Source organism: Ctenopharyngodon idella, chromosome 10, assembly GCF_019924925.1.
Source record: "Ctenopharyngodon idella isolate HZGC_01 chromosome 10, HZGC01, whole genome shotgun sequence".
NCBI lineage: Eukaryota > Metazoa > Chordata > Actinopteri > Cypriniformes > Xenocyprididae > Ctenopharyngodon > Ctenopharyngodon idella.
The window spans coordinates 35,129,769-35,150,373 of record NC_067229.1 but is presented as its reverse complement, the minus strand read 5'-3'; the positions used below and the strand labels follow the sequence as shown (position 1 = coordinate 35,150,373).

At 36.6% G+C, this 20,605-nt stretch overlaps 2 protein-coding genes across 2 annotated transcripts; one reads left to right on the top strand and one right to left on the bottom strand.

Annotated features, from left to right (window-relative positions):
* Nucleotides 1–333: 333 nt before the first annotated feature.
* Nucleotides 334–7,046, bottom strand: LOC127520309 (E3 ubiquitin-protein ligase TRIM16-like). Its single transcript, XM_051908291.1, has 7 exons — nt 6,276–7,046; nt 4,073–4,540; nt 2,508–2,603; nt 2,163–2,350; nt 1,884–1,966; nt 1,650–1,709; nt 334–1,001 (listed from the first exon to the last, which is right to left on the bottom strand). The coding sequence occupies exons 1-7, from the start codon at nt 6,396–6,398 to the stop codon at nt 460–462; spliced, it is 1,560 nt and encodes a 519-aa protein (XP_051764251.1). The 5' UTR covers nt 6,399–7,046; the 3' UTR covers nt 334–459.
* Nucleotides 7,047–7,362: 316 nt separating this feature from the next.
* On the top strand, nt 7,363–20,409 carry hephl1b (hephaestin-like 1b). The gene is made up of 19 exons (XM_051908289.1): nt 7,363–7,373; nt 9,264–9,508; nt 10,672–10,884; nt 13,437–13,634; nt 13,829–14,083; nt 15,075–15,246; nt 15,345–15,484; nt 15,601–15,732; nt 15,824–16,029; nt 16,174–16,318; nt 16,693–16,905; nt 17,476–17,683; nt 17,758–17,897; nt 18,008–18,136; nt 18,314–18,420; nt 18,588–18,807; nt 19,109–19,248; nt 19,413–19,575; nt 19,670–20,409. The coding sequence occupies exons 1-19, from the start codon at nt 7,363–7,365 to the stop codon at nt 19,744–19,746; spliced, it is 3,114 nt and encodes a 1,037-aa protein (XP_051764249.1). The 3' UTR covers nt 19,747–20,409.
* Nucleotides 20,410–20,605: the final 196 nt, after the last annotated feature.

The following is a 20,605-nucleotide window of genomic DNA, read 5'->3' as shown; positions in this document are numbered from 1 at the left end:
TACCATGTAGCCAAAACCTGTGATAATATTGATAATATGCAATGTTAGTTTAGTATTATTTATGTACTAGTCTAGAATTTATTAATAGTTTGAATTAGCTTTTATTTTTATATTTTCAGTGTTCAATTTGATTTTTAGTTTAAGTTTTATTAATACTGTTATGTGCTTTTTCATTTTTTTCTATATACATTTGAAGTATTTTTATTTCAGTTTTAGTAGTTTTAGTACTTCAACTCAAACTTATTTCATTTCTGTTAGTTGCCAAGGCATTATTTATATTTTTTGTTTGAAACTTTTCACTAAGTTTACGTTTTTTTTGACTAATATTTATAATTTATTTTATTTCAGCTTTATTTCACTTAACAAAAACGACAGTTTTAAAAGTTTTTGTTAAGAATAACAACACTGATAATACAATATTGATATGATAATACAATTTGTTGAATCGTACTGTATCATCTACCTTGTTAGATCACATAGTTTCACACTTGATCCATCTAAAACCTTAAACCCAGGATAAAGGGGCTCAGTGGATGTGGTCTGGACACTTTTGAGAAGGGTCATTGTGTCAGAGACGCTGTAGAAGGACAGAGTTCCTGCACTGTGATCCATGTACACTCCTATTCTAGAGGAGTATAGGGGTTTATTGATTTCACTGTCTATGGAATTATGAGTGAATAAGCGACGTGCGCGCGTGTTTTGCAATGTCCAGGACTGATCATTATATCCAAAAATATCAGCCTCATCGTCACCCTTTCTCTTCCTGCCGATGCTCTTATAAGACACTGATATGCCCACCCAACAATTCCCGCTCCAGTCAGCCTCCCAGTAGGCACGTCCACACACACTCTCTCTACACAACACCTGAGGACTGCCATCAAACCTGTCTGGATGTTTAGGATACTGCTGGGCATTCTTAGTATAAGTGACTACTCTGTTCCCCTGAGACAGACAGAGGTGTTTATTCACTGTGTTTGGATCCAGACTGAGCTGACAGGAATCTGAAATAAAATAATAAGTAAGAAATAAATATATATTATAAAGAAATACACAACAAAAATTCCAGTCTGCTCAGAAATTTGATAAGATACAGTATCTCCAGAGGTGCTCTTTGGTAGAAAAAAATAAACAAAAAAACAATAGACCAGGGCGCACTTCAGATTCTAATTATTAAAATGCTTTTATTCAACTAGCTAATTCATATAGAAAACTTTAAAAATAAGTTAGTATTATTTCAATCTTTATTGAGTTAGAAAAAAAAATCTGTCTAGGTTCAAGAAAATAAGAATTAATGTGCTTTATGTTATTAAAAACATACAATTAAGTTTTGAAGAAAAAAAAATCTATCATCCAACATACAAAATACTGTGTAATGAATTTGTATGTTTAATCATTGTGTGTTCTACAAGAACAAAGAATGTCATGCAGGTTTGGAATGACATTACAGTTTTTTCTCAATCGCTTTTGCTTAATTCTCGAATGAATTTTTTTTCTCTCAAAACAATAAGTTTAGAAATCTGAACAGTTAGTTTCTTGTTCACATCAAATTTTAATTTCTTATTGATTTGTTTTGGCACGTGGTTGGTAGGTGGATGGATGGATGGATGGATGATAGTTAGATAGATAGATAGATAGATAGAAACACTTACATTGTAAGAACTCCTCCCTAGTCTTGGGGTTATCAGTGTCAGTGATCTTGATGCTTTTTACTACAGACCAGCAGAAAAGTGTCATTTTTTAAAGAAAACATCAAATATATTCAGTACATTTAACAATTTAAACATTCATAGAACATACGTATTATAAATATATCAATAAATAAATATCTATAAATCACATCTGTAAGTTACATCATGTCACACATCATGTCAGCAGTATTTTACCTCTAGCAGATATCCGTTCTACCTCCTCTTTGCAGAAATCTTCAAGTTTCCCTCTTAGGAGAGAGACGGATTTTCCAATATTACTAAAAGCGAGGTGAGGACAAGGCAAGATGAACTGTGAACTGCTAACTGCTAAAAGTTATATATATATATATATATAGATAGATAGATATTTATATATAGATATATATAGATGTGTGTATATATATATATATCTCAGTGAATTCTTTCACCTGGAGGAAATTGATGTGATCGTCTATGTGTAACAGCTGCTCCAACTCAGTATCCCTCTTCTTCAGAAAATCAATGGCTTCCTCCAGTGTCTTCAAGAATCCTTCAGCTTGACTCACTGCAGCCTTTTCCTGATCTCTGATCAGCTGTGTGACCTCAGAGCGTCTTCTCTCAATAGAGTGGATCAGTTCAGTGAAGATCTTCTCACTGTGCTCCACTACTGCCTGAGCAGAGCGCTGTTAGGACACACAAAGAGAGGGATCTCACATAGTATGCTACCCACTGTGGGGTTCTGCAGGACCCAACACTGGATTGCTGACTGAATGGAGATGAGTCTTAATTGAGTCTGAGAAGCCTTTTCCAGCTCCCAGCAATTCTCCTCTAAAAACTCACCTTGTGAGAGTCCACAGCCTTTTTAAGCTCCTGCATCTTATTCTGTTTTTGCTGGATTTCCTCCTTGTATTTTCTCTGTTTCTCCTGTAATTGCCTCTGTTGAAGAAACAAAAATGTTCTTCAAAAGACTCAACAGATCAAAACTTTTCTTAAAAAAACAAAAACAAAACAACAACAACAACAACAAAACCTTTTGTACACAATCTTCTACATTCCTTCTGCTCTCTGACTAATAGTTCATACTTTGTTTTAACATGTAAAAGGCCTTTTAGTATAATTAAAAAAAAAAAAAAAAAAGGTCCACCTTCAGCTTGTGGAACATGTGTGTGTCTTTTTGCTGTGAAATCTTTAATAATTTTTATAAAGTAAATGTAAAAATAACTATTGTTGTTATTAATATTTCAAGATGAACATTTACATTTACTGTAGCAAATTAGGTTTATTTGATTATTCAGAAATGATCTTTTAGAAAAATCATGTTAAAATGTATCAGATATGAAACATCAGGCTTTTAGAAACATGTTTGTACATTTTTCAAGCATCGATTGCATTGCCTGCAACCCCCTTCAGCCGTGAGTCGGACTTATTCACGATACAGCACTAGCCTCCAGTACCTTATTGCTTTTATAAAACGGTTACCACACAATACAAATATTAAAGCCAAAAATATGTATCAATGCAACTTTCATGAAGTAAACTTTCACTAAAGCCTTCCTTCCGCCGGAAAAAAAAATAGTCCCTGACCGTGAACAGCAACAAAAGTTACATTATTACGCCATTAGATGGCGGCAAAGACAGTCTTTATGAGTGTGTCAGTCAGTAGTGAAGACTTTTACATTGAAAAGACTGAACTGTTGTGAACACGGAACAAGACGCAACTGTAATTGTAATTACAAAGTACATCTTCTTTCAAGCACATTATTTATTAAATGTAGGCTACACTATATAAAACTTTTGGCAATCTAGCGGTTAAAAAACAAAACTTTTTTTCACGGAAGAAGATGTTTTGGCTGTGCGCGACTGTGCGGATAAATCCAAAAATTGTCTTCTGAGCAGTAAGTGCAATATTTTATGCTGTTATTTTGAATAATTGGAAACGCTAATATTTTTATTTTAAATGAATGATCTTACAAAAGTTATCATGATTGGCATTCTGATATGGTCAAACATTCCTGATATTCTGGCCAAAGAACTATAAAAAGCTACATATATCTGTAAAATAAAACCACTCTGTTGAGTAGGCAAATAACAAACACCTCAGCGACGCTTTTGCAGCATTTCAGTGAAATGTTGTAAATGTTCTCGCCATCTCCGAAAAGCCAAGACAATGTTGATTCTCGTTTTCTGTATTCAACAACTTGTCGAAGTCCAACAAATACGGAACGCGTAGAATCTGATTCTGTCCTCTGTTCAAAAATAAGACCCACAAGCTGCACTTTATAATAACTTTTATCAACTTTAAATACTTACATTGTGTAATGTTAAAAAAAAAAAAAAAAAAAAAAAAAAAATCCGACAGTATAAGAGATATCTACAGTATAAGAGAGCTGATGAAAAGTTCATACCTGTCTGTATATCCTCCCTACTACAGCTGTGTTAATTTCATGATTTTTGTGTATGTCCAGCATACACATCATGCAGATACACTTCTGGTCAGTTCGACAGAAAGCTTCTAGAGGCCTGTTATGTTTCTTACAGATCATCTCCTGGAGTCGTCTGGTAGCTTCTATCAAGTTGTGTTTCCTGTCTTTGAAGAAATTCTCGTGCTGTTCAAGGTGCGTGTGGCAGTAAGAGTTCAGGCACACCAAGCAGGACTTGACGGCTTTGTGTTTTCTTCCACTACAGACGTTACACTCCACATCTTCAGGATCTGCATAGAAAGCAGGAGTAGGAGCAGCAGATTGTAGTGTTGTCTCAATCAGTTTCTCCACCATTTCAGCCAGAATTGTGTTTTTGCTCAGTACAGGTCTTGGAGTGAAGGTCTGTCTGCAGTCTGTAATAGAGGTCGACCGATATATCGGGCCGATATTTGTCTTTTTTTAATATATCGGCATCGGCCGATATCCGTGTTTAGTAGCGCCGATTTAAAGCCAGGCACGTCCGCGGGCAGTCCTGTGTTATTGGTGCTGCTGCCGCATGTGAATTGAAACTTTTGGAAGATTCAACAACAGTCCTGGGAGATAAAGGTAGCCTAAGGCTTAAATTCTGATATTTCAAAGTCCTATGGCCATATATTTACTATATATTACTAGTAAACTATGAAGTGTTGCTTCACTTAGTGAAAGAAACAACGGATAGTAGAACCGTCGGGAACTGGCATAATGCTACAGCTGGTTGAAGGTTCGCTTACTTGTAGTTAACTTTAAGGACTGTAGTCCAAAACTACCAGCAGCTTGCTTGCTAACATATTAGCCCCAATGTTATAAGTTCTGTTTTATTTTCCCTGTATCGGAGTCAGAGAATTTCACTCTGTGCTTGAGGTGGAGAAGGCGGCAGCTCTCACAAACACTGCAGCGTGATTGAGGGCTACGTTACTCCGACAAATATTGTCTTCTTCTAGTCTATTATTATTACTATTAGGTAAGCTACTTTTATTATTAAATTAATATTATAATAAATTTGCCCCGCAATAATTTCACAGCGCATCACCGCATAACTGACGTGCTGTGAGGATAATAAAAGATTAGGCTATCAGCTCCTCTTTGAAAATGTTTTAAACATTTTTTAGGTCTATTATACAATGAATTAGACCTATAATTAAAATAATTAACAGTCTATAATATTTCCTAACACTGCAGTCATAAATGAAAATTAAGAGCAGCTTTAGGCTACTTCACCAACTTAAAAAAAAAAAAAAAAAAAAAGCTGTTTAACACGAAATACTATTCTAATTTTTTTCACTATATGTACGGGCCACAAAGGAAATTATGGAATAAATTAAGACAGTTATAAACCGTTATCAGCATATTATGTTGAAATTCGTCTCTGAGAGAAAATGCTCCGTTAATGCAGCGTCAGGCAGCTCCGTCACTTTTACCTTCACTTTGAATACTGACCGAGGTTAAGCTTTTACCGGCATAACTTTTCCGCAAAGTTTGCACGTTGCTTCTTGTGTGATATCCATTGGCTCCCCTTCTTGGTTGAACCTTCCTTCGGGTGGCCTCGGATAATAGCCGGCCGGTTCCATCCAACTTTGCATTAATGAAAATTCAGCTCAAGAATATGCGCATCTGCGTGTGTTTCCATCAACTGTGTAATGCGAATAAAAATGGACATCAGCCTAATAAAGTGATGTGTTCCGACCAATGACTATATATATATATATATGTCGCACAGTTATTATCCTCATTAAACCTGTCTAACGTTAACCGTCAAGAATGTCAGAAATCACTAAGAGTTTAGCACTGTCCTTGCATACAAGGCTGTGCAACATGACAAAGTTTTTAATTGATTTTTATTTATAAATTTGTATTTATTTTATTTAAATGTATATTTAAGTTTACATTTATGTTTCAACAAACTTGAAAAATTCAGCTTGATAAATGCTCTAAAACTTTTATGTAAATCAAGTCAGTGTTCAATAAATGATGTTAAGTTTAGAAATGTTGTGCATCCACTTATTATTAGTGTGACATTTTAGCATGCAAATGAAGGGGAAAACTTCAAGATATCGGCCCTAAAAATCGGCAGCACATATCGGCCATCGGCTGACCCTGACCTCTAAACATCGGCATCGGTTATAGAAAAACCCATATCGGTCGATCTCTAGTCTGTAATACAGATCATACAGTAACTGTGTCCACAGGGAAGGGCCACTGGATCCTTCAGGAGATCCAGACATACTGGACAGCAGAACTGGTCCGGAGCCACTGAAATACTGGCTTCTGCCATTTCACCATATGCAGAGTCACAGATAACAGCTGGACAACCGCTTTCTCTGTTTTGTTTTTGAGAAAATGAAACACTTTAAGTATGGCGTCATCCAGTAGGGGGCGGATTGTATCTCAGCTTGTACTTGCAATGCTGTAAATTCAACCACAGGACGTCGCTATTTCTGCTACATTAAAAAAAAAAAAATCATGCTTTTGGTCAAATCATAATTATGACACAAAAGCACGGTTATTTTAGTAACGTTGAGATGCTATTTTAGTTTTTATTAATATTTTGAATTAGTGTTTAGTTTTAGAATTTCTATTTAATTTTAGTTAAATTTTAGTTAATGTTGTTTTTTCATTTTTTAATGTCTGTTTAGTTTTTTTTTCCCCCTTAAGTTTTAGTTGAAATGACATTTCACCAAATGAAAATGTGAAATGTCAATTGCCTTGACAACTAGCATAAATGGAATGAGTTTAAGTTTTATATATTTAATTTTTATTTAGGTTAACGTTTACTTCATTTCAAGTAACAGAATTTTGTATGGTTTTAGTTTTATTATAATTATAGTATAACTACAATAAACGTACATAAAAGTCATAATTATTAAAAAAAAAATCTAAATTATGACATACTAAGTCATAATTATGACAAAATTTGAAATGACAAAATGTTGAAATTATAAGATAAAAAGTCACTATGACAATTTTTTACTTTTTATCTCATAATATTGTCATAATTTTGACTTTTAATCTCATACTTACGAATTAGTATCTTGTAATTTCAATTTATGATTTTCAGAATGTCAAATTCAAATGAAAAATCCAATAGCTCTGTTTTGGGACATGATAGCTGCGGTTTCTAGCTGGTCATTAGCTGGTGCAAGCTGGTCGTTAACTGGTTGCCCGGCTAACATGTTCCAAAATTCATCTTGACCACTTTAAACTGGTGTAACCAGCTGGTACTTTATTGCTTTTCCAAGATGGTTTACCAGTTTACCAGTTTTAATGACCATCTTGAATCAGATAATGACCAACTAGAAACTGGCTACCATATTACAGCGAGCCGTTTCAGGTGGATTCTTCCGGCAGGGAAGGGCTTCCCATGAATTTCATGGGTGTGTGAATCCCTGAAGGCTGTCATCATGGCTCATGACTGGTCATCTTCAATTGCTTTGCTGTCACATAATAACGAGGGACCACACAGTACTTTCCTGTTAAGAATTATTTGAGGACTCTAGCAAGGACATTTGTGTCCCTGAGACTATGGTTATTTTCTGGAACTGTTTGAGAAGCTTAAGCATCTTTTGTGCTGTGATAGCACAAGTGTCTGGGATCAACAGAACCTTCTACATTGGGATTCAAGAGGAAAACTGGAATTACGCACCGAGCGGCCAGAATCTGATTAATGGGAAACCTATTGCAGCGGATGAGTGAGATTTATATATTCATTAATTATAAGTAATTCATCTGATTGAAACAGGGCAGGGTTGTAAATGTAAATATATTTTTATATATTTAGCTTATTAATTTTACATCTATTACATCTACCAAAATAGGTTTACATGTGTGTGTGTGTGTAAAATATATATATATATATATAAATAAATTTCAGAAGTTAGAAGATTTAGCTCCCTGTGAAAAATTACATTTTTAAATTACATTTTATTTTTATTTATTTATTTATATATTTTTAATCTATTATAGACAATGGTGTTTAAGATGTGGACAGTGTTATATTTGCACCACACATACAGTGCCAGCTGGCAAAACAAACAAACAAACAAACAAAAAACCTTAGACTATAACCCCACAAAATCAGGGACGCCTTTTTTTCTCTCTTTCTTTTTTTGGAAACTCCAGACATGCCGTCACTTGATTCTTTTTGAGTGTTTTTTTTTTTCTTCTTCTTTTTGTGGCATCCTCATGCATGCTGGTGCACCTTTACTCTGTTCTTAGCTAATGAACTATAGCCTTTCTGTGGCTGCTCTCACAAGTCTCTTGTTTACCCAGACAGTTTTGAGGACTGACTTTTTCTAGATAATATCTGGTAATTGATATAGCTGTATTCATTTGGATGAATGTATTTGATATAGTTTACTCTTCCTGGTACCAGTGCCCAGGACATTTTCACTGCCATCCTTGAGATTTAAACACTGAATAAAAACCTCATATTTCACAGCCTTTTTTTTTTTTTTTACTGATTCATAAGTAGAGGCCTGTTTTGTTTGAACTTATGCAAACTGCATATGTTTTTTTTTTAAAGAATACTTTGCATTTTTAGTTTCAGTAATTAGAAATTCTCATTGAACAACACAGGTTATTAACACTTTTCAGTGAAGGATTTATAATGATCTAAAATTGCTTAATTGTTTAATGGTCAAAATAAAAAGTTGAAAAAAGGTTTGTCAGATTATTAAAATGTTCTTTATATTTAGAATAAAAAAATGTTTTAAGTACTGCTCACTTCTTTGGGGAACCTAAAATGGATCTTCTATGGCATCGCTTCAAAAACCTGCACTCTTAAGAAAAGGTTCTATATTGAACCTTAAAAGGTTCTGTCAGGTGCTTCATATATAAGGTGTTCCCATCATAGGATCATTTTGTTTCAATTCATTGTTAATTTTAATTAAATTTTATGAATTATTCACCTTGTATAGAACTATTTTGGTATAAAGGCTTCTTTAAAATTGGGTCAAGAAGCCTATGTATAGAACCCTACTGAACCTTTATTCTAATAGTGTAATCTACTGGTATTTTGAATTTTCTATTTTCTAATCTTAGTTCATTTTCAAATTTTCCAATAATCTCTGCCATTTATTATCATCCCATTATAATAATAGTGGAAAAACATTAGAAAACTCCTCATCTTTCTTGTGGCCAGGTATGCATCAGTATTTCTGCAGCGTGGGTCTCAGCGGATTGGCAGTGTGTACAAAAAGGCAATATACAGGCAGTACACAGATGCTTCTTATTCTCAAGAGATCCCCAAACCCACCTGGCTGGGCTATCTGGGCCCCATACTGAGGGCAGAGGTTCATGATATCATCATCGTGCACCTGAAGAACTTCGCCTCCAGACGTTATTCCATGCATCCCCACGGTGTCTTCTATGCAAAAGATTCAGAAGGTAAAACCTCTTTCTCTCATTCACTACTTATATGTGAGCCAAAACATTATGACCACCTGCCTAATATGCTGGTGATCCTTCACATACTGCCAAAACCGCACCGACCCGCAGAGGCACAGACTGTACATGACCCCTTAAGGTGTCCTGTGGCATCTGGCACCAAGACATTAGCAGCAGATCCTTCAAGTCCTGTAGGTTGCAAGGTGGAGCCACCTTGGTTTGAACTTGTTGGTCCAGCACATCTCACAGATGCTCATTCCTGCAGGGTGCATTATCCGCTGAAAGAGGACACTTCCACTAGGGAACACCATTGTCATGAAGGGGTGTACCTGGTCTGCAACAATGTTTTGGTAGGTGGCACGTGTCAAACTTGGGTCCACATGAATGGCCTGACCCAGCAGAAGAACACTGCCCAGAGCATCACACTCCCTCCACCGCCAGTGCATCCTGGTGCCATCACTTCCTGGCCGTCCACGTGATTCGGGACTCATCAGACCAAGCAACTTTCTTCCACTGATCCAATGTCCAGTTCCCCTGCTAATGTGACCATCGTAGGCACTTTCGACGGTGGACAGGGGTCATCATAGGTACTCTGATTGGTCTGCAGCTACGCAGCCCCATACGCAGCAGAGTGAGATGCACTGTGTGTTGTGACACATTCCTCCCATAACCATCATTAAAATTTTGCGTGACTTGTGCCACTTTAGACCTTCTGTTGGCTCGGACCAGACGGGAAAGCCTTCATTGCCCTCGTGCATCGATGATCCTTGAGCGCCCAACACTCTGTCACGGGTTTGTGGTTTGTCCCTCCTCGACCACTGTTAGTAAATTTTCAAAACTGCTGACCGGGAGCAACCTACAAGCCTTGCCATTTCAGAGATACTCTGACCCAGTCCCTTGCCATAACAGTTTGGCCCTTGACAAAGTCACTCAGATCTTTATTACAGCCCATTTCTCCTGCATCCAACACAATGATTATGAGAACTGATTGATTAGAATCTAATCTACCCAGACCTTAATATGCGGCCTTGTTAGGACATGATCAATGATATCACCTGTGACTGTTCATAATGTTTTGGCTCATCAGAGTATATGGTTAATAATTTTAAAGGTGCTTTTACTTGTGTGGACTTTCAACTGTTATAAAATCCTGTCTGCACTAGGTGCGCTGTATCCAGACGGAACCTCAGACACTCTGAAGAAGGATGACGGGGTTCCACCGGGGGGAAACTACACCTATACCTGGACTGTAAAGCCAGATTTTGCCCCTCAAACGGGTGACGCCAACTGCCTAACCTGGGCCTACCACTCCCATGTCAGTGCCTCACAAGACATTTCCTCTGGGCTTATTGGAGCCCTTCTCACCTGTAAGAAAGGTAAAGCAGACATTCTAATATGCCTATTAATTCCTTGCAATACTAGTCCTATATTCATGCCTGTTGCACTGAAATTTAGCTCCCTGTGATATTTTTACATTTTATTATTAAAATGTTATTATTAATAAAAAAATATTTTTTTAAACACAGCTAAAGCATCTTAGATAAAGGTCAACTAGGTGCAATAATACTATAATTGATCAGTGTCATTATCGTACAGGATGTTTCCTCTTTATGTTCTTCCCTAAATTTAAATGGGTGCATTTAATATATTAAAAAAATATAAAATGCACTTCTGGATTTTTTTCCTCTGGAATGAATTTAAAAAATACATTTTTGGTAAGAATAATTCCTTGCATTTTTTTGAGTTCCACTTCCAATTTTTAAGTATCAAAAATTGCATAATTGTTTAATGGTCAAAATACTTATAGAAATATATTTTCTAGGCATTGTAATCTATTTATCAAAGTTAAGTTGAATTTCCCCTTTATTTCCTAATTTTATATTATTTTAAATAATACAATAATACTATTTATAAATGTAATTAAATAAAAAAAAAAATCATAATATATAATAATAATAATATATTTTGTAGGCATTGTAATCTATTTATCAGAGTTAAGTTACCTTGAATTTCCTATTTATTTCCAGTACTACAATAATACTACAATTGATAAATGTTATTATGATAAAGAACATTTCCTATTTATGTTCCTCCCTAAATTGAAATTAATGCATTTAATATACATTTTAAAAAGATATTTTATATATATATATATATATATATATATATATATATATATATATTACAGGTGCTGGTCATATAATTAGAATATCATCAAAAAGTTGATTTATTTCACTAATTCCATTCAAAAAGTGAAACTTGTATATTATATTCATTCATTACACACAGACTGATATATTTAAAATGTTTATTTCTTTTAATTTTGATGATTATAACTGACAACTAAGGAAAATCTCAAATTCAGTATCTCAGAAAATTAGAATATTGTGAAAAGGTTCAATATTGAAGACACATGCTGCCACACTCTAATCAGCTAATTAACTCAAAACACCTGCAAAGGCCTTTAAATGGTCTCTCAGTCTAGTTCTGTAGGCTACACAATCATGGGGAAGACTGCTGACTTGACAGTTGTCCAAAAGACGACCATTGACACCTTGCACAAGGAGGGCAAGACACAAAAGGTCATTGCAAAAGAGGCTGGCTGTTCACAGAGCTCTGTGTCCAAGCACATTAATAGAGAGGCGAAGGGAAGGAAAAGATGTGGTAGAAAAAAGTGTACAAGCAATAGGGATAACCGCACCCTGGAGAGGATTGTGAAACAAAACCCATTCAAAAATGTGGGGGAGATTCACAAAGAGTGGACTGCAGCTGGAGTCAGTGCTTCAAGAACCACTACGCACAGACGTATGCAAGACATGGGTTTCAGCTGTCGCATTCCTTGTGTCAAGCCACTCTTGAACAACAGACAGCGTCAGAAGCGTCTCGCCTGGGCTAAAGACAAAAAGGACTGGACTGCTGCTGAGTGGTCCAAAGTTATGTTCCCTGATAAAAGTAAATTTTGCATTTCCTTTGGAAATCAGGGTCCCAGAGTCTGGAGGAAGAGAGGAGAGGCACACAATCCACGTTGCTTGAGGTCCAGTGTAAAGTTTCCACAGTCAGTGATGGTTTGGGGTGCCATGTCATCTGCTGGTGTTGGTCCACTGTGTTTTCTGAGGTCCAAGGTCAACACAGCTGTATACCAGGAAGTTTTAGAGCACTTCATGCTTCCTGCTGCTGACCAACTTTATGGAGATGCTGATTTTATTTTCCAACAGGACTTGGCACCTGCACACAGTGCCAAAGCTACCAGTACCTGGTTTAAGGACCATGTTATCCCTGTTCTTAATTGGCCAGCAAACTCGCCTGACCTTAACCCCATAGAAAATCTATGGGGTATTGTGAAGAGGAAGATGCGATATGCCAGACCCAACAATGCAGAAGAGCTGAAGGCCACTATCAGAGCAACCTGGGCTCTTATAACACCTGAGCAGTGCCACAGACTGATCGACTCCATGCCACGCCGCATTGCTGCAGTAATTCAGGCAAAAGGAGCCCTAACTAAGTATTGAGTGCTGTACATGCTCATACTTTTCATGTTCATACTTTTCAGTTGGCCAAGATTTCTAAAAATCCTTTCTTTGTATTGGTCTTAAGTAATATTCTAATTTTCTGAGATACTGAATTTGGGATTTTCCTTAGTTGTCAGTTATAATCATCAAAATTAAAAGAAATAAACATTTGAAATATATCAGTCTGTGTGTAATGAATGAATATAATATACAAGTTTCACTTTTTGAATGGAATTAGTGAAATAAATCAACTTATTGATGATATTCTAATTATATGACCAGCACCTGTATATATATTTAAATGAGCCCTTTGGATTTTTACCTCTGGGCTGAATTTAAAATTGCTTTTCTTTATTAGCTAAATAAATATTTTTTTCTTACCTTATCCTTTGATTCCCAAATTAAAATGCCGCCCTCAGGAACCCTGCATGCTGTGTCCACTTCAGACCACCATCAAGTACAACGTGCTGATGTGGACCAGGATCTGATCCTTATGTTTAGTGTGGTGGATGAGAACATCAGCTGGTACCTAAAAGAGAACATCCAGACCTTCTGCTCTGATCCAGATGGTGTGGATCCTGCTAGAGAAGATTTCCAGGAATCCAACATGATGCATGGTACATACCTGACAATTGACTGTATGAACTCAAATGTGGCTGTCCAGATTTTAAAGAAAAAAAGCTAAATAAATGAGTGGTGTGGTGCGTTAGTTGTAATGAAAATTCATAAACCTAGAGATTTTTTTGTAAACCGACCAAGCTGCTGCACACAATTTGAGTCTGAGTTTAAGAACTTTTTTATCCATTTTTAGCCATAAATGGATACATGTACGGCAACCTACCAGGCATTGAGTTTTGCCAAAACCACACGGTTGCTTTGCATCTCTTTGGCATGGGCAACGAGATCGACATTCACTCTGTTTATTTCCACGGACACACACTCCTGGACCGCGGGCACCGCATGGATGTCCTGAGTCTGTTTTCTGCCACTTTTGCAACTGCAGAGATGGTCCCTATGACAATAGGGACATGGCTCTTGAACTGCCAAGTCAACGATCATCTGAAAGGTAAACTTTGAGAAAGCATGTTCTTTGATAACAGGATAACATAAGGCAGTTGTAGTAATGGAAGTTCTGCCTTTCAGTTAAAAATAGCCAGTTGGCTTTTTGATAGTTAGTATACTCTAGATTAGAGCACGCACATGTATTAGTTTAACCCCTCCAGTTCTACTCGACCCGCTGAGCGGGATTCGTCTCCAGCATGGGAGGCAGGCGAGCTAACAAGGACACTAAAGACCGAAGTCTCTAACATCAGTCACTAGTGCGCCTCAAGTGAGGTTACTCTTACTAGCTGGCCTCCGTTACATTCACCCCCCTAAACCTCAATCCCATCTGGGTCATGGCACCAATGTAACCCATCCGGTTCTACTCGACCTGCTTCGAGCAGGATTCAAAATGGCGTCTCTGGCATGGGAGGGGGTGAACTAACAAGGACACTAAAGATCGTGGTCTCTAGTGCGGCCAGGGGAGTGAGGTTTACTCACACAGCTCTTACTAGCTGGCCTCCGTTACACTCACCCCCCTAAACCTCACTCCTATCCAGGTCACGATTTCAAGCGGGATTCTAACCTGTGTCTCTGGCATGGGAGGCGGGCGAGCTATCAAGGGCATTAAAGACCGCAAATATTTTCCAAATAATATTTTATACTGGTATAGTATAGTATACCTATTAAAATTAGTATAAATTGGGTCTTTATACATGAAAATATATAGCTGCCCCCTGAAGATGCTTATATTTGTGGTTCTTTGACATCTAAAAGACTTGACCCCTCAATTAGACCACCCAGATAATACATGAATTTTAGCATTAATTGAGCTAAAGTAGTTAAAATTTGTGTTAAACATTATTGTCTTGTTCATTTTCTTGATCATTAAAAAAAAAAAAAATAAAATTGCCAAAATTTTGTTACCAAAATTCTGTCTATATCTTCAAGAAGCTTTGTATATGCTTGCTGCCTACACAGAAGGTGATAGGGCTCTTCTATGTTGTCTTCCACAGCTGGTATGCAGGCACTGTTCAAAGTCTCATCCTGCAAGGATGAAATAAACTTCACAGTTCCTCTCAGTGGGAAGATTAGGAAGTATTTCATTGCTGCTGAGAAGGTTTGGTGGGACTACGCACCATCAGGGATAGATAAACTGACCAATGAGTCGCTGACGAAATCTGGGAGGTTGAATATCTAATTATAATTCAGAAATGCACTGTAATTAGTTTATGAAAGTTTGAGTTTATGACATAATTCAAAATAAAATTCTTGGTCGTCCTTAGCTATTCAGAGTTGTTCTTTGGGATGGATGGTGGCCGACTTGGTGGAAAGTATTGGAAAGCGGTGTACAGAGAATATACAGATAAGAGTTTCACTATAAGGAAAAAACGAACTAGTGCTGAGACTCATCTAGGCATTTTGGGTAAGCCTCTTCATGTGGATTTAAATCATTGCAATATGAATAACATTTTAAACCTTGGTTAGAAAATGTTTCATGAGTTTGATTCGAACCTTTCTGTCACATCATGGTGCCTGTAGGTCCAGTTCTGAGGGCTGAGGCTGGAGACACTCTTCAGGTGATGTTTATGAACAAGGCTGACAGAATCTACAGTATTCAGTCTCATGGTCTCCAGTACAACAAACCCTTTGAGGGTGTCTTTTATCAAGATGGTGAGACTTATTTTACACCATCTGGCTAATTTATGTAAATCAAAAGGTTTGTTTTGTCCCAGAGAACTTAACATCTTTTAATGTATTGTAGGTATAAAGAGAAAAGGATATCAGGTTCAGCCAGGAGAAACATTCACCTACAGGTGGCTGTTGAAGGAGGGACCATCTGAAAGTGACCCACCCTGTATTTCCTACCTGTACTTCTCCTCCAGTGATCCAGTCAGAGACACCAATGCTGGTCTTATAGGCCCCCTGCTGGTGTGTAAGAAAGATGCACTGAATTCCAACGGTTCTCAGGTAATGAGATTCAAATATGTAGCAAAAATACATACATTTTGCATACAATCGTCTTGACCCATATGCAAATCAGCCATCAATTTATTTTAAAATAATTTTATTGAACAGTTTTACTTTTTATACGTAACATGATTTTTCTTACAGAAAGACGTGGATCGGGAGTTTTTTCTGCTGTTTTCTGTGTTAGATGAAAATCTCAGCTGGTACTTGGATCAGAACATTGAAACCTATGACACCAATGAATCAGACTTAGAGAATTTGAAGTTTCAGGAGAGCAATAAAATGCATGGTATTTACACTTACCTTACTGCTGTCTGCCTGGGATATGCTTCATTTTGGTATACATATCTGACCATGAACTTGACGTATTCACACTATGACTTATTTGAGATAATTCACCTGACCTGCAGCACGTTGTAGTTCAGCCCAACTGCAGTCTATTCGGAGCACATGTGAAAACGACTTCATTCTCAAACAGATTCTGAAGGTTACAAAGAATTTTACATATGCATGCTATGGACAAGATGTAGCGGTAAACTGACAAATGAAGCATATCTTTGGTCAACAGTGTAATGGTCAACTATTAATTTTACAAGTCAGCTCAAAGATTCAAATTCCACAACCAATTCTTGCACAACCTGTTATTTTGTGTGTGTAATGTAGCTGTAAATGGCTTTATGTATGGGAACCTGCCCGGCCTTGAGATGAATAAGAAGTCCAGGGTCAGATGGCATCTCATGGGACTTGGCACAGAGATAGACATGCATGGTATTTACTTCCAAGGCAACACGTTCCAGAGACAGGGCACAACACGTGACACGCTGAGCCTGTTCCCGCACACTGCAGTCACTGTGTCCATGCAACCAGATGTCAGTGGTCAGTATGACCTAGTGCCATGTTATTTCAGCAAATTTTATATATATATATATATATATATATATATATATATATAATATATATATACTTAAGCCATTACTTCAGTCTTTAGTGTCACACGATCCTTTATGCTGATGATATTCTGATTTGGTGCTCAATTATTATTAATGGTTCTTATGATCAATGTTGAAAACATTGCTGCATTTTTGCTGCTTAATATTTTTTGTGGAAACATAAAAATAGAAATCTTAAGTAATTATAAATGTTTTTACTGTCACTTTTTATCAATTTAGTGCATCCTTGCATGAAAAAAAGTATTGCTTTTTTTTCTTACTCCAAACTTCTGAATCAGTTTCCACAAAAATATTAAGCAGTACAGCTGTTTTCAACATAAACAATAATAAGAGCACCAAATCAGCATATCAGAATGATTTGTGAAGGCTCATGTGACACTGAAGACTGGAGTAATGGCTGCTGGAAATTCAGCTTTGCATCACAGGAATAAATTACATTTTAAAATATACTGAAAACAGTTATTTTAACTAATAATATATTTTCTTGTGGTTGCAGGGGTATTTGAGGTGAGCTGTCTAGTCTCTGATCACTATGTTGGTGGGATGAGACAGCTGTATAAAGTGATGGGCTCAGGAAATAAGAAGCCTTCAGTGTTAAGGTCTCAAATAGTGGAGTATTTCATCTGTGCTGAAGAGATGGAGTGGGACTACTCACCTGATCGCACCTGGGAACTGCAGAACTTCAACACAACTGAGGAGAACAGGTAGATTTATGTACTACAACTTTTGTTGTTGTTGCAGCATTTAAATGGCTTTGGTAACCAGATTCTTGTCTCAGTCCTGGCAGTTTGTATGTGGGGACAGGAAAGAACAGACTGGGCTCCAGGTATAAGAAAGCAGTTTATCGAGAATACACCGACTCCACCTTCAGGACAAGAAAACTGAGGCAGCCTGAAGAGAAACACTTGGAGATTTTTGGTGACTTATAATACTCACAGTTTTGTTCTGCCTTTATTTAAAAATATTTTGAACATCAGCTTTTCTCGTTTGAATGAATGAATAAATGATAATCTGTGTGTGTTTCATAGGACCTATAATTAGAGCTGAAGTTGGCCAGATTTTGCTGATCACATTCATGAATAAAGCTAGCCATCCCTACTCAATACAAGCACATGGAGTCAAAACCTGTACTTCTAAACCTGAAGCTGTCATGCCAGGTAGAGGAAGATTAAACATCCACCATTTGCCTGCAAAATGTGTACAAAGACACCTTCAGGGATTCATCAACTGTGTGTTTTGAACATTATCTGACTTTAAATAGAAATCTGCTAGGTTTCCCCCATTGTACATGTGACACATCTTGTTGTGAATTCAAATGAAACTCTTTACTGCAGGAAATATGACTCAATACCAGTGGATGATTCCAGAGAAATCCGGTCCAGGCTTGTCTGATCCAAACTGCATTGCTTTTGCGTACCGCTCAGCTGTGGACTTTGTTAAGGTAAAGCTCTTAGTATCAAAAATAGAGTTTTAATTCTTTCATTATTATTTTTATTTACATTCAGTCAGGAAATCAAACAGATTAATTCTGAACAACAACAATAAAATAAAAAATCTTATGGTTATGGTTGTTTATTAATTTATTTTGGCTTTTGTGATATGTTATAGGACACAGCCAGTGGTCTTATTGGGCCATTAGTAATCTGCAGGAGAGATATACTGAACCAGGCCAGACAGAGAACTGATGTGGACAGAGAATTTGCTCTCCTCTTTATGGTGTTTGATGAGAATAAATCCTGGTATCTGGAAGAAAACATTCAGTCCTACTACAACAGCTCAGAACCTCTTCTGAGAGATGCAGAGTTTCAGAAAAGCAACAAGATGTATGGTGAGAGCGGTCACAAGTAAATGCAACTCAACCCTAATTATGCATTTTGCTGTAAAATGCTAAAAAGTAAAAAGTCAAATTATGACCACTAGAAGGCATTGTTTGATATATGATGGATGAATTGTATTCACTATCCCTGTTCCACATCAGAGTATAAATAAGTATAAATGACAAACGTCATAAGAAAAATAATCACTGTACATAATTCTCATTTTGTCTCAGGCAGAATTACATGATTCCAATCTGCATGTTTTTTTCTGCCACTATTTAGTTTTTATTTTTTTTCTGCCACTATTGACAGGGATCAATGGGAAGCTCTATGCAAACCTTCATGGGCTGGAAATGGTGGAGGGCGACAGGGTGGTCTGGTACCTGTTTGGGATGGGCAATGAAGCGGACATACACACTGTCCATTTTCATGCGGAGACCTTCACATACAAGGTGCAGAAATGAGCCTATAACTATTATATATACAATTATATTCATATTCAGATGCAATAGAATATTCCCCTAGGACAGCACGCCAAATATGCATACTCTTTATAATCTGATTATATGTACGTGTGAAACTCAACCATTATAATGAGTCAAACTGCTTTTATCAGACAGATCAGACTCACCGTACTGATGTGTATGACCTGATCCCAGGAGCATTTCAGACATTGGAGATGGTGGCAGAAGTCAATGGAACGTGGCTTCTGCACTGTCACGTTGCCAACCACATCCGTGCTGGAATGGAGACAACATTTACTGTTAAACCTCGATCGGGTGAGCAACAGCTTTAGGGGTTTATTGGATTAGTCCATCATAAAAGTGGACTCACGGTTTAGTGATGTGATGTTTGTGGTTCTGTCTTTCCCAGATGGTGGCACTGTAAGGAGAGATTTGAGCATCCTTTGGTTACTGGTCACAACATTCATGTTCAGACTGATATGGTGATCTTTCTGTGGACATATATTTAATCACTTTCAACTGATTTATTTCTCACACTGTACCATTCAAAAGTTTGGGGCCTGTGTGATTTGTTTTTTAATGTTTTAAAGTCCCTTATGCTTGACAAGTCTGTAATTATTTCATCAAAATTATATTAAAACAGTAATATTGTAAAATATTAATACAATTTAAAAAAACTTTTCTATTTGAATACATTTTAAAATGTAATGTATTCATTTGATGGTAAAACAGAATTTTCAGCATCATTACTCCAGTCTTGAGTGTCACATGGTTCTTCAGAAATCATTCTAATATGCTGATTTGCTGCTCAAAAAAACATTTGTGCTGCTTAATATTTTTCTGGAAACCGTGATACATTTTTCCAGGATTCTTTGACAAATAGAAGGTTCAAAAGAACAACATTTTGTCACAATGAAAATTATTTACTGTCACTTTTGGTCAGTTTAATGCGCCCTTGCTGAATAAAAGTATTTTTAAAAATTATACCGATCCCAAACTTTTGAACAGTAGTGTAAATTAAAAGAAAAAAGTTAAATAGTAGCTTGCTTATTTGTACTTCTTAAGTTACAACCAAATCATACACCATTTATCTTCAAGTAAAATGTTTTATATATGTGTATCAAAATAAAACAACTATCAACATTCAAATGTGAAACTTACTGCAAGACCACCTAGTTAGAGAATTTCCTTTAAATCAACTTTGGGGGAAAATATTAATGAGCATTTGCGTTCAGTTTCATTTGAAGTTCTTCATTTAAAGATCTACCTTAGTTACTGACGTTATAAGGAAAGTCATGAATTTCACAAGGCTCCTTTAGGCCAATGTGAGAAGGAACTGAAATCA

Excerpts from the sequence above, each read along its gene's own strand:
- LOC127520309 (XM_051908291.1), bottom strand. The coding sequence starts at position 6,398 with ATGGCAGAAGCCAGTATTTCAGTGGCTCCGGACCAGTTCTGCTGTCCA. Across the intron at positions 1,967-2,162 it reads CTGAAGAAGAGGGATACTGA|TAATATTGGAAAATCCGTCT; the intron begins GTTGGAGCAGCT and ends CCTCGCTTTTAG. Across the intron at positions 1,710-1,883 it reads AGAACGGATATCTGCTAGAG|TAAAAAGCATCAAGATCACT; the intron begins GTAAAATACTGC and ends GCTGGTCTGTAG.
- hephl1b (XM_051908289.1), top strand. Across the intron at positions 17,684-17,757 it reads AACACAACTGAGGAGAACAG|TCCTGGCAGTTTGTATGTGG; the intron begins GTAGATTTATGT and ends TTCTTGTCTCAG. Across the intron at positions 18,137-18,313 it reads ACCTGAAGCTGTCATGCCAG|GAAATATGACTCAATACCAG; the intron begins GTAGAGGAAGAT and ends TCTTTACTGCAG.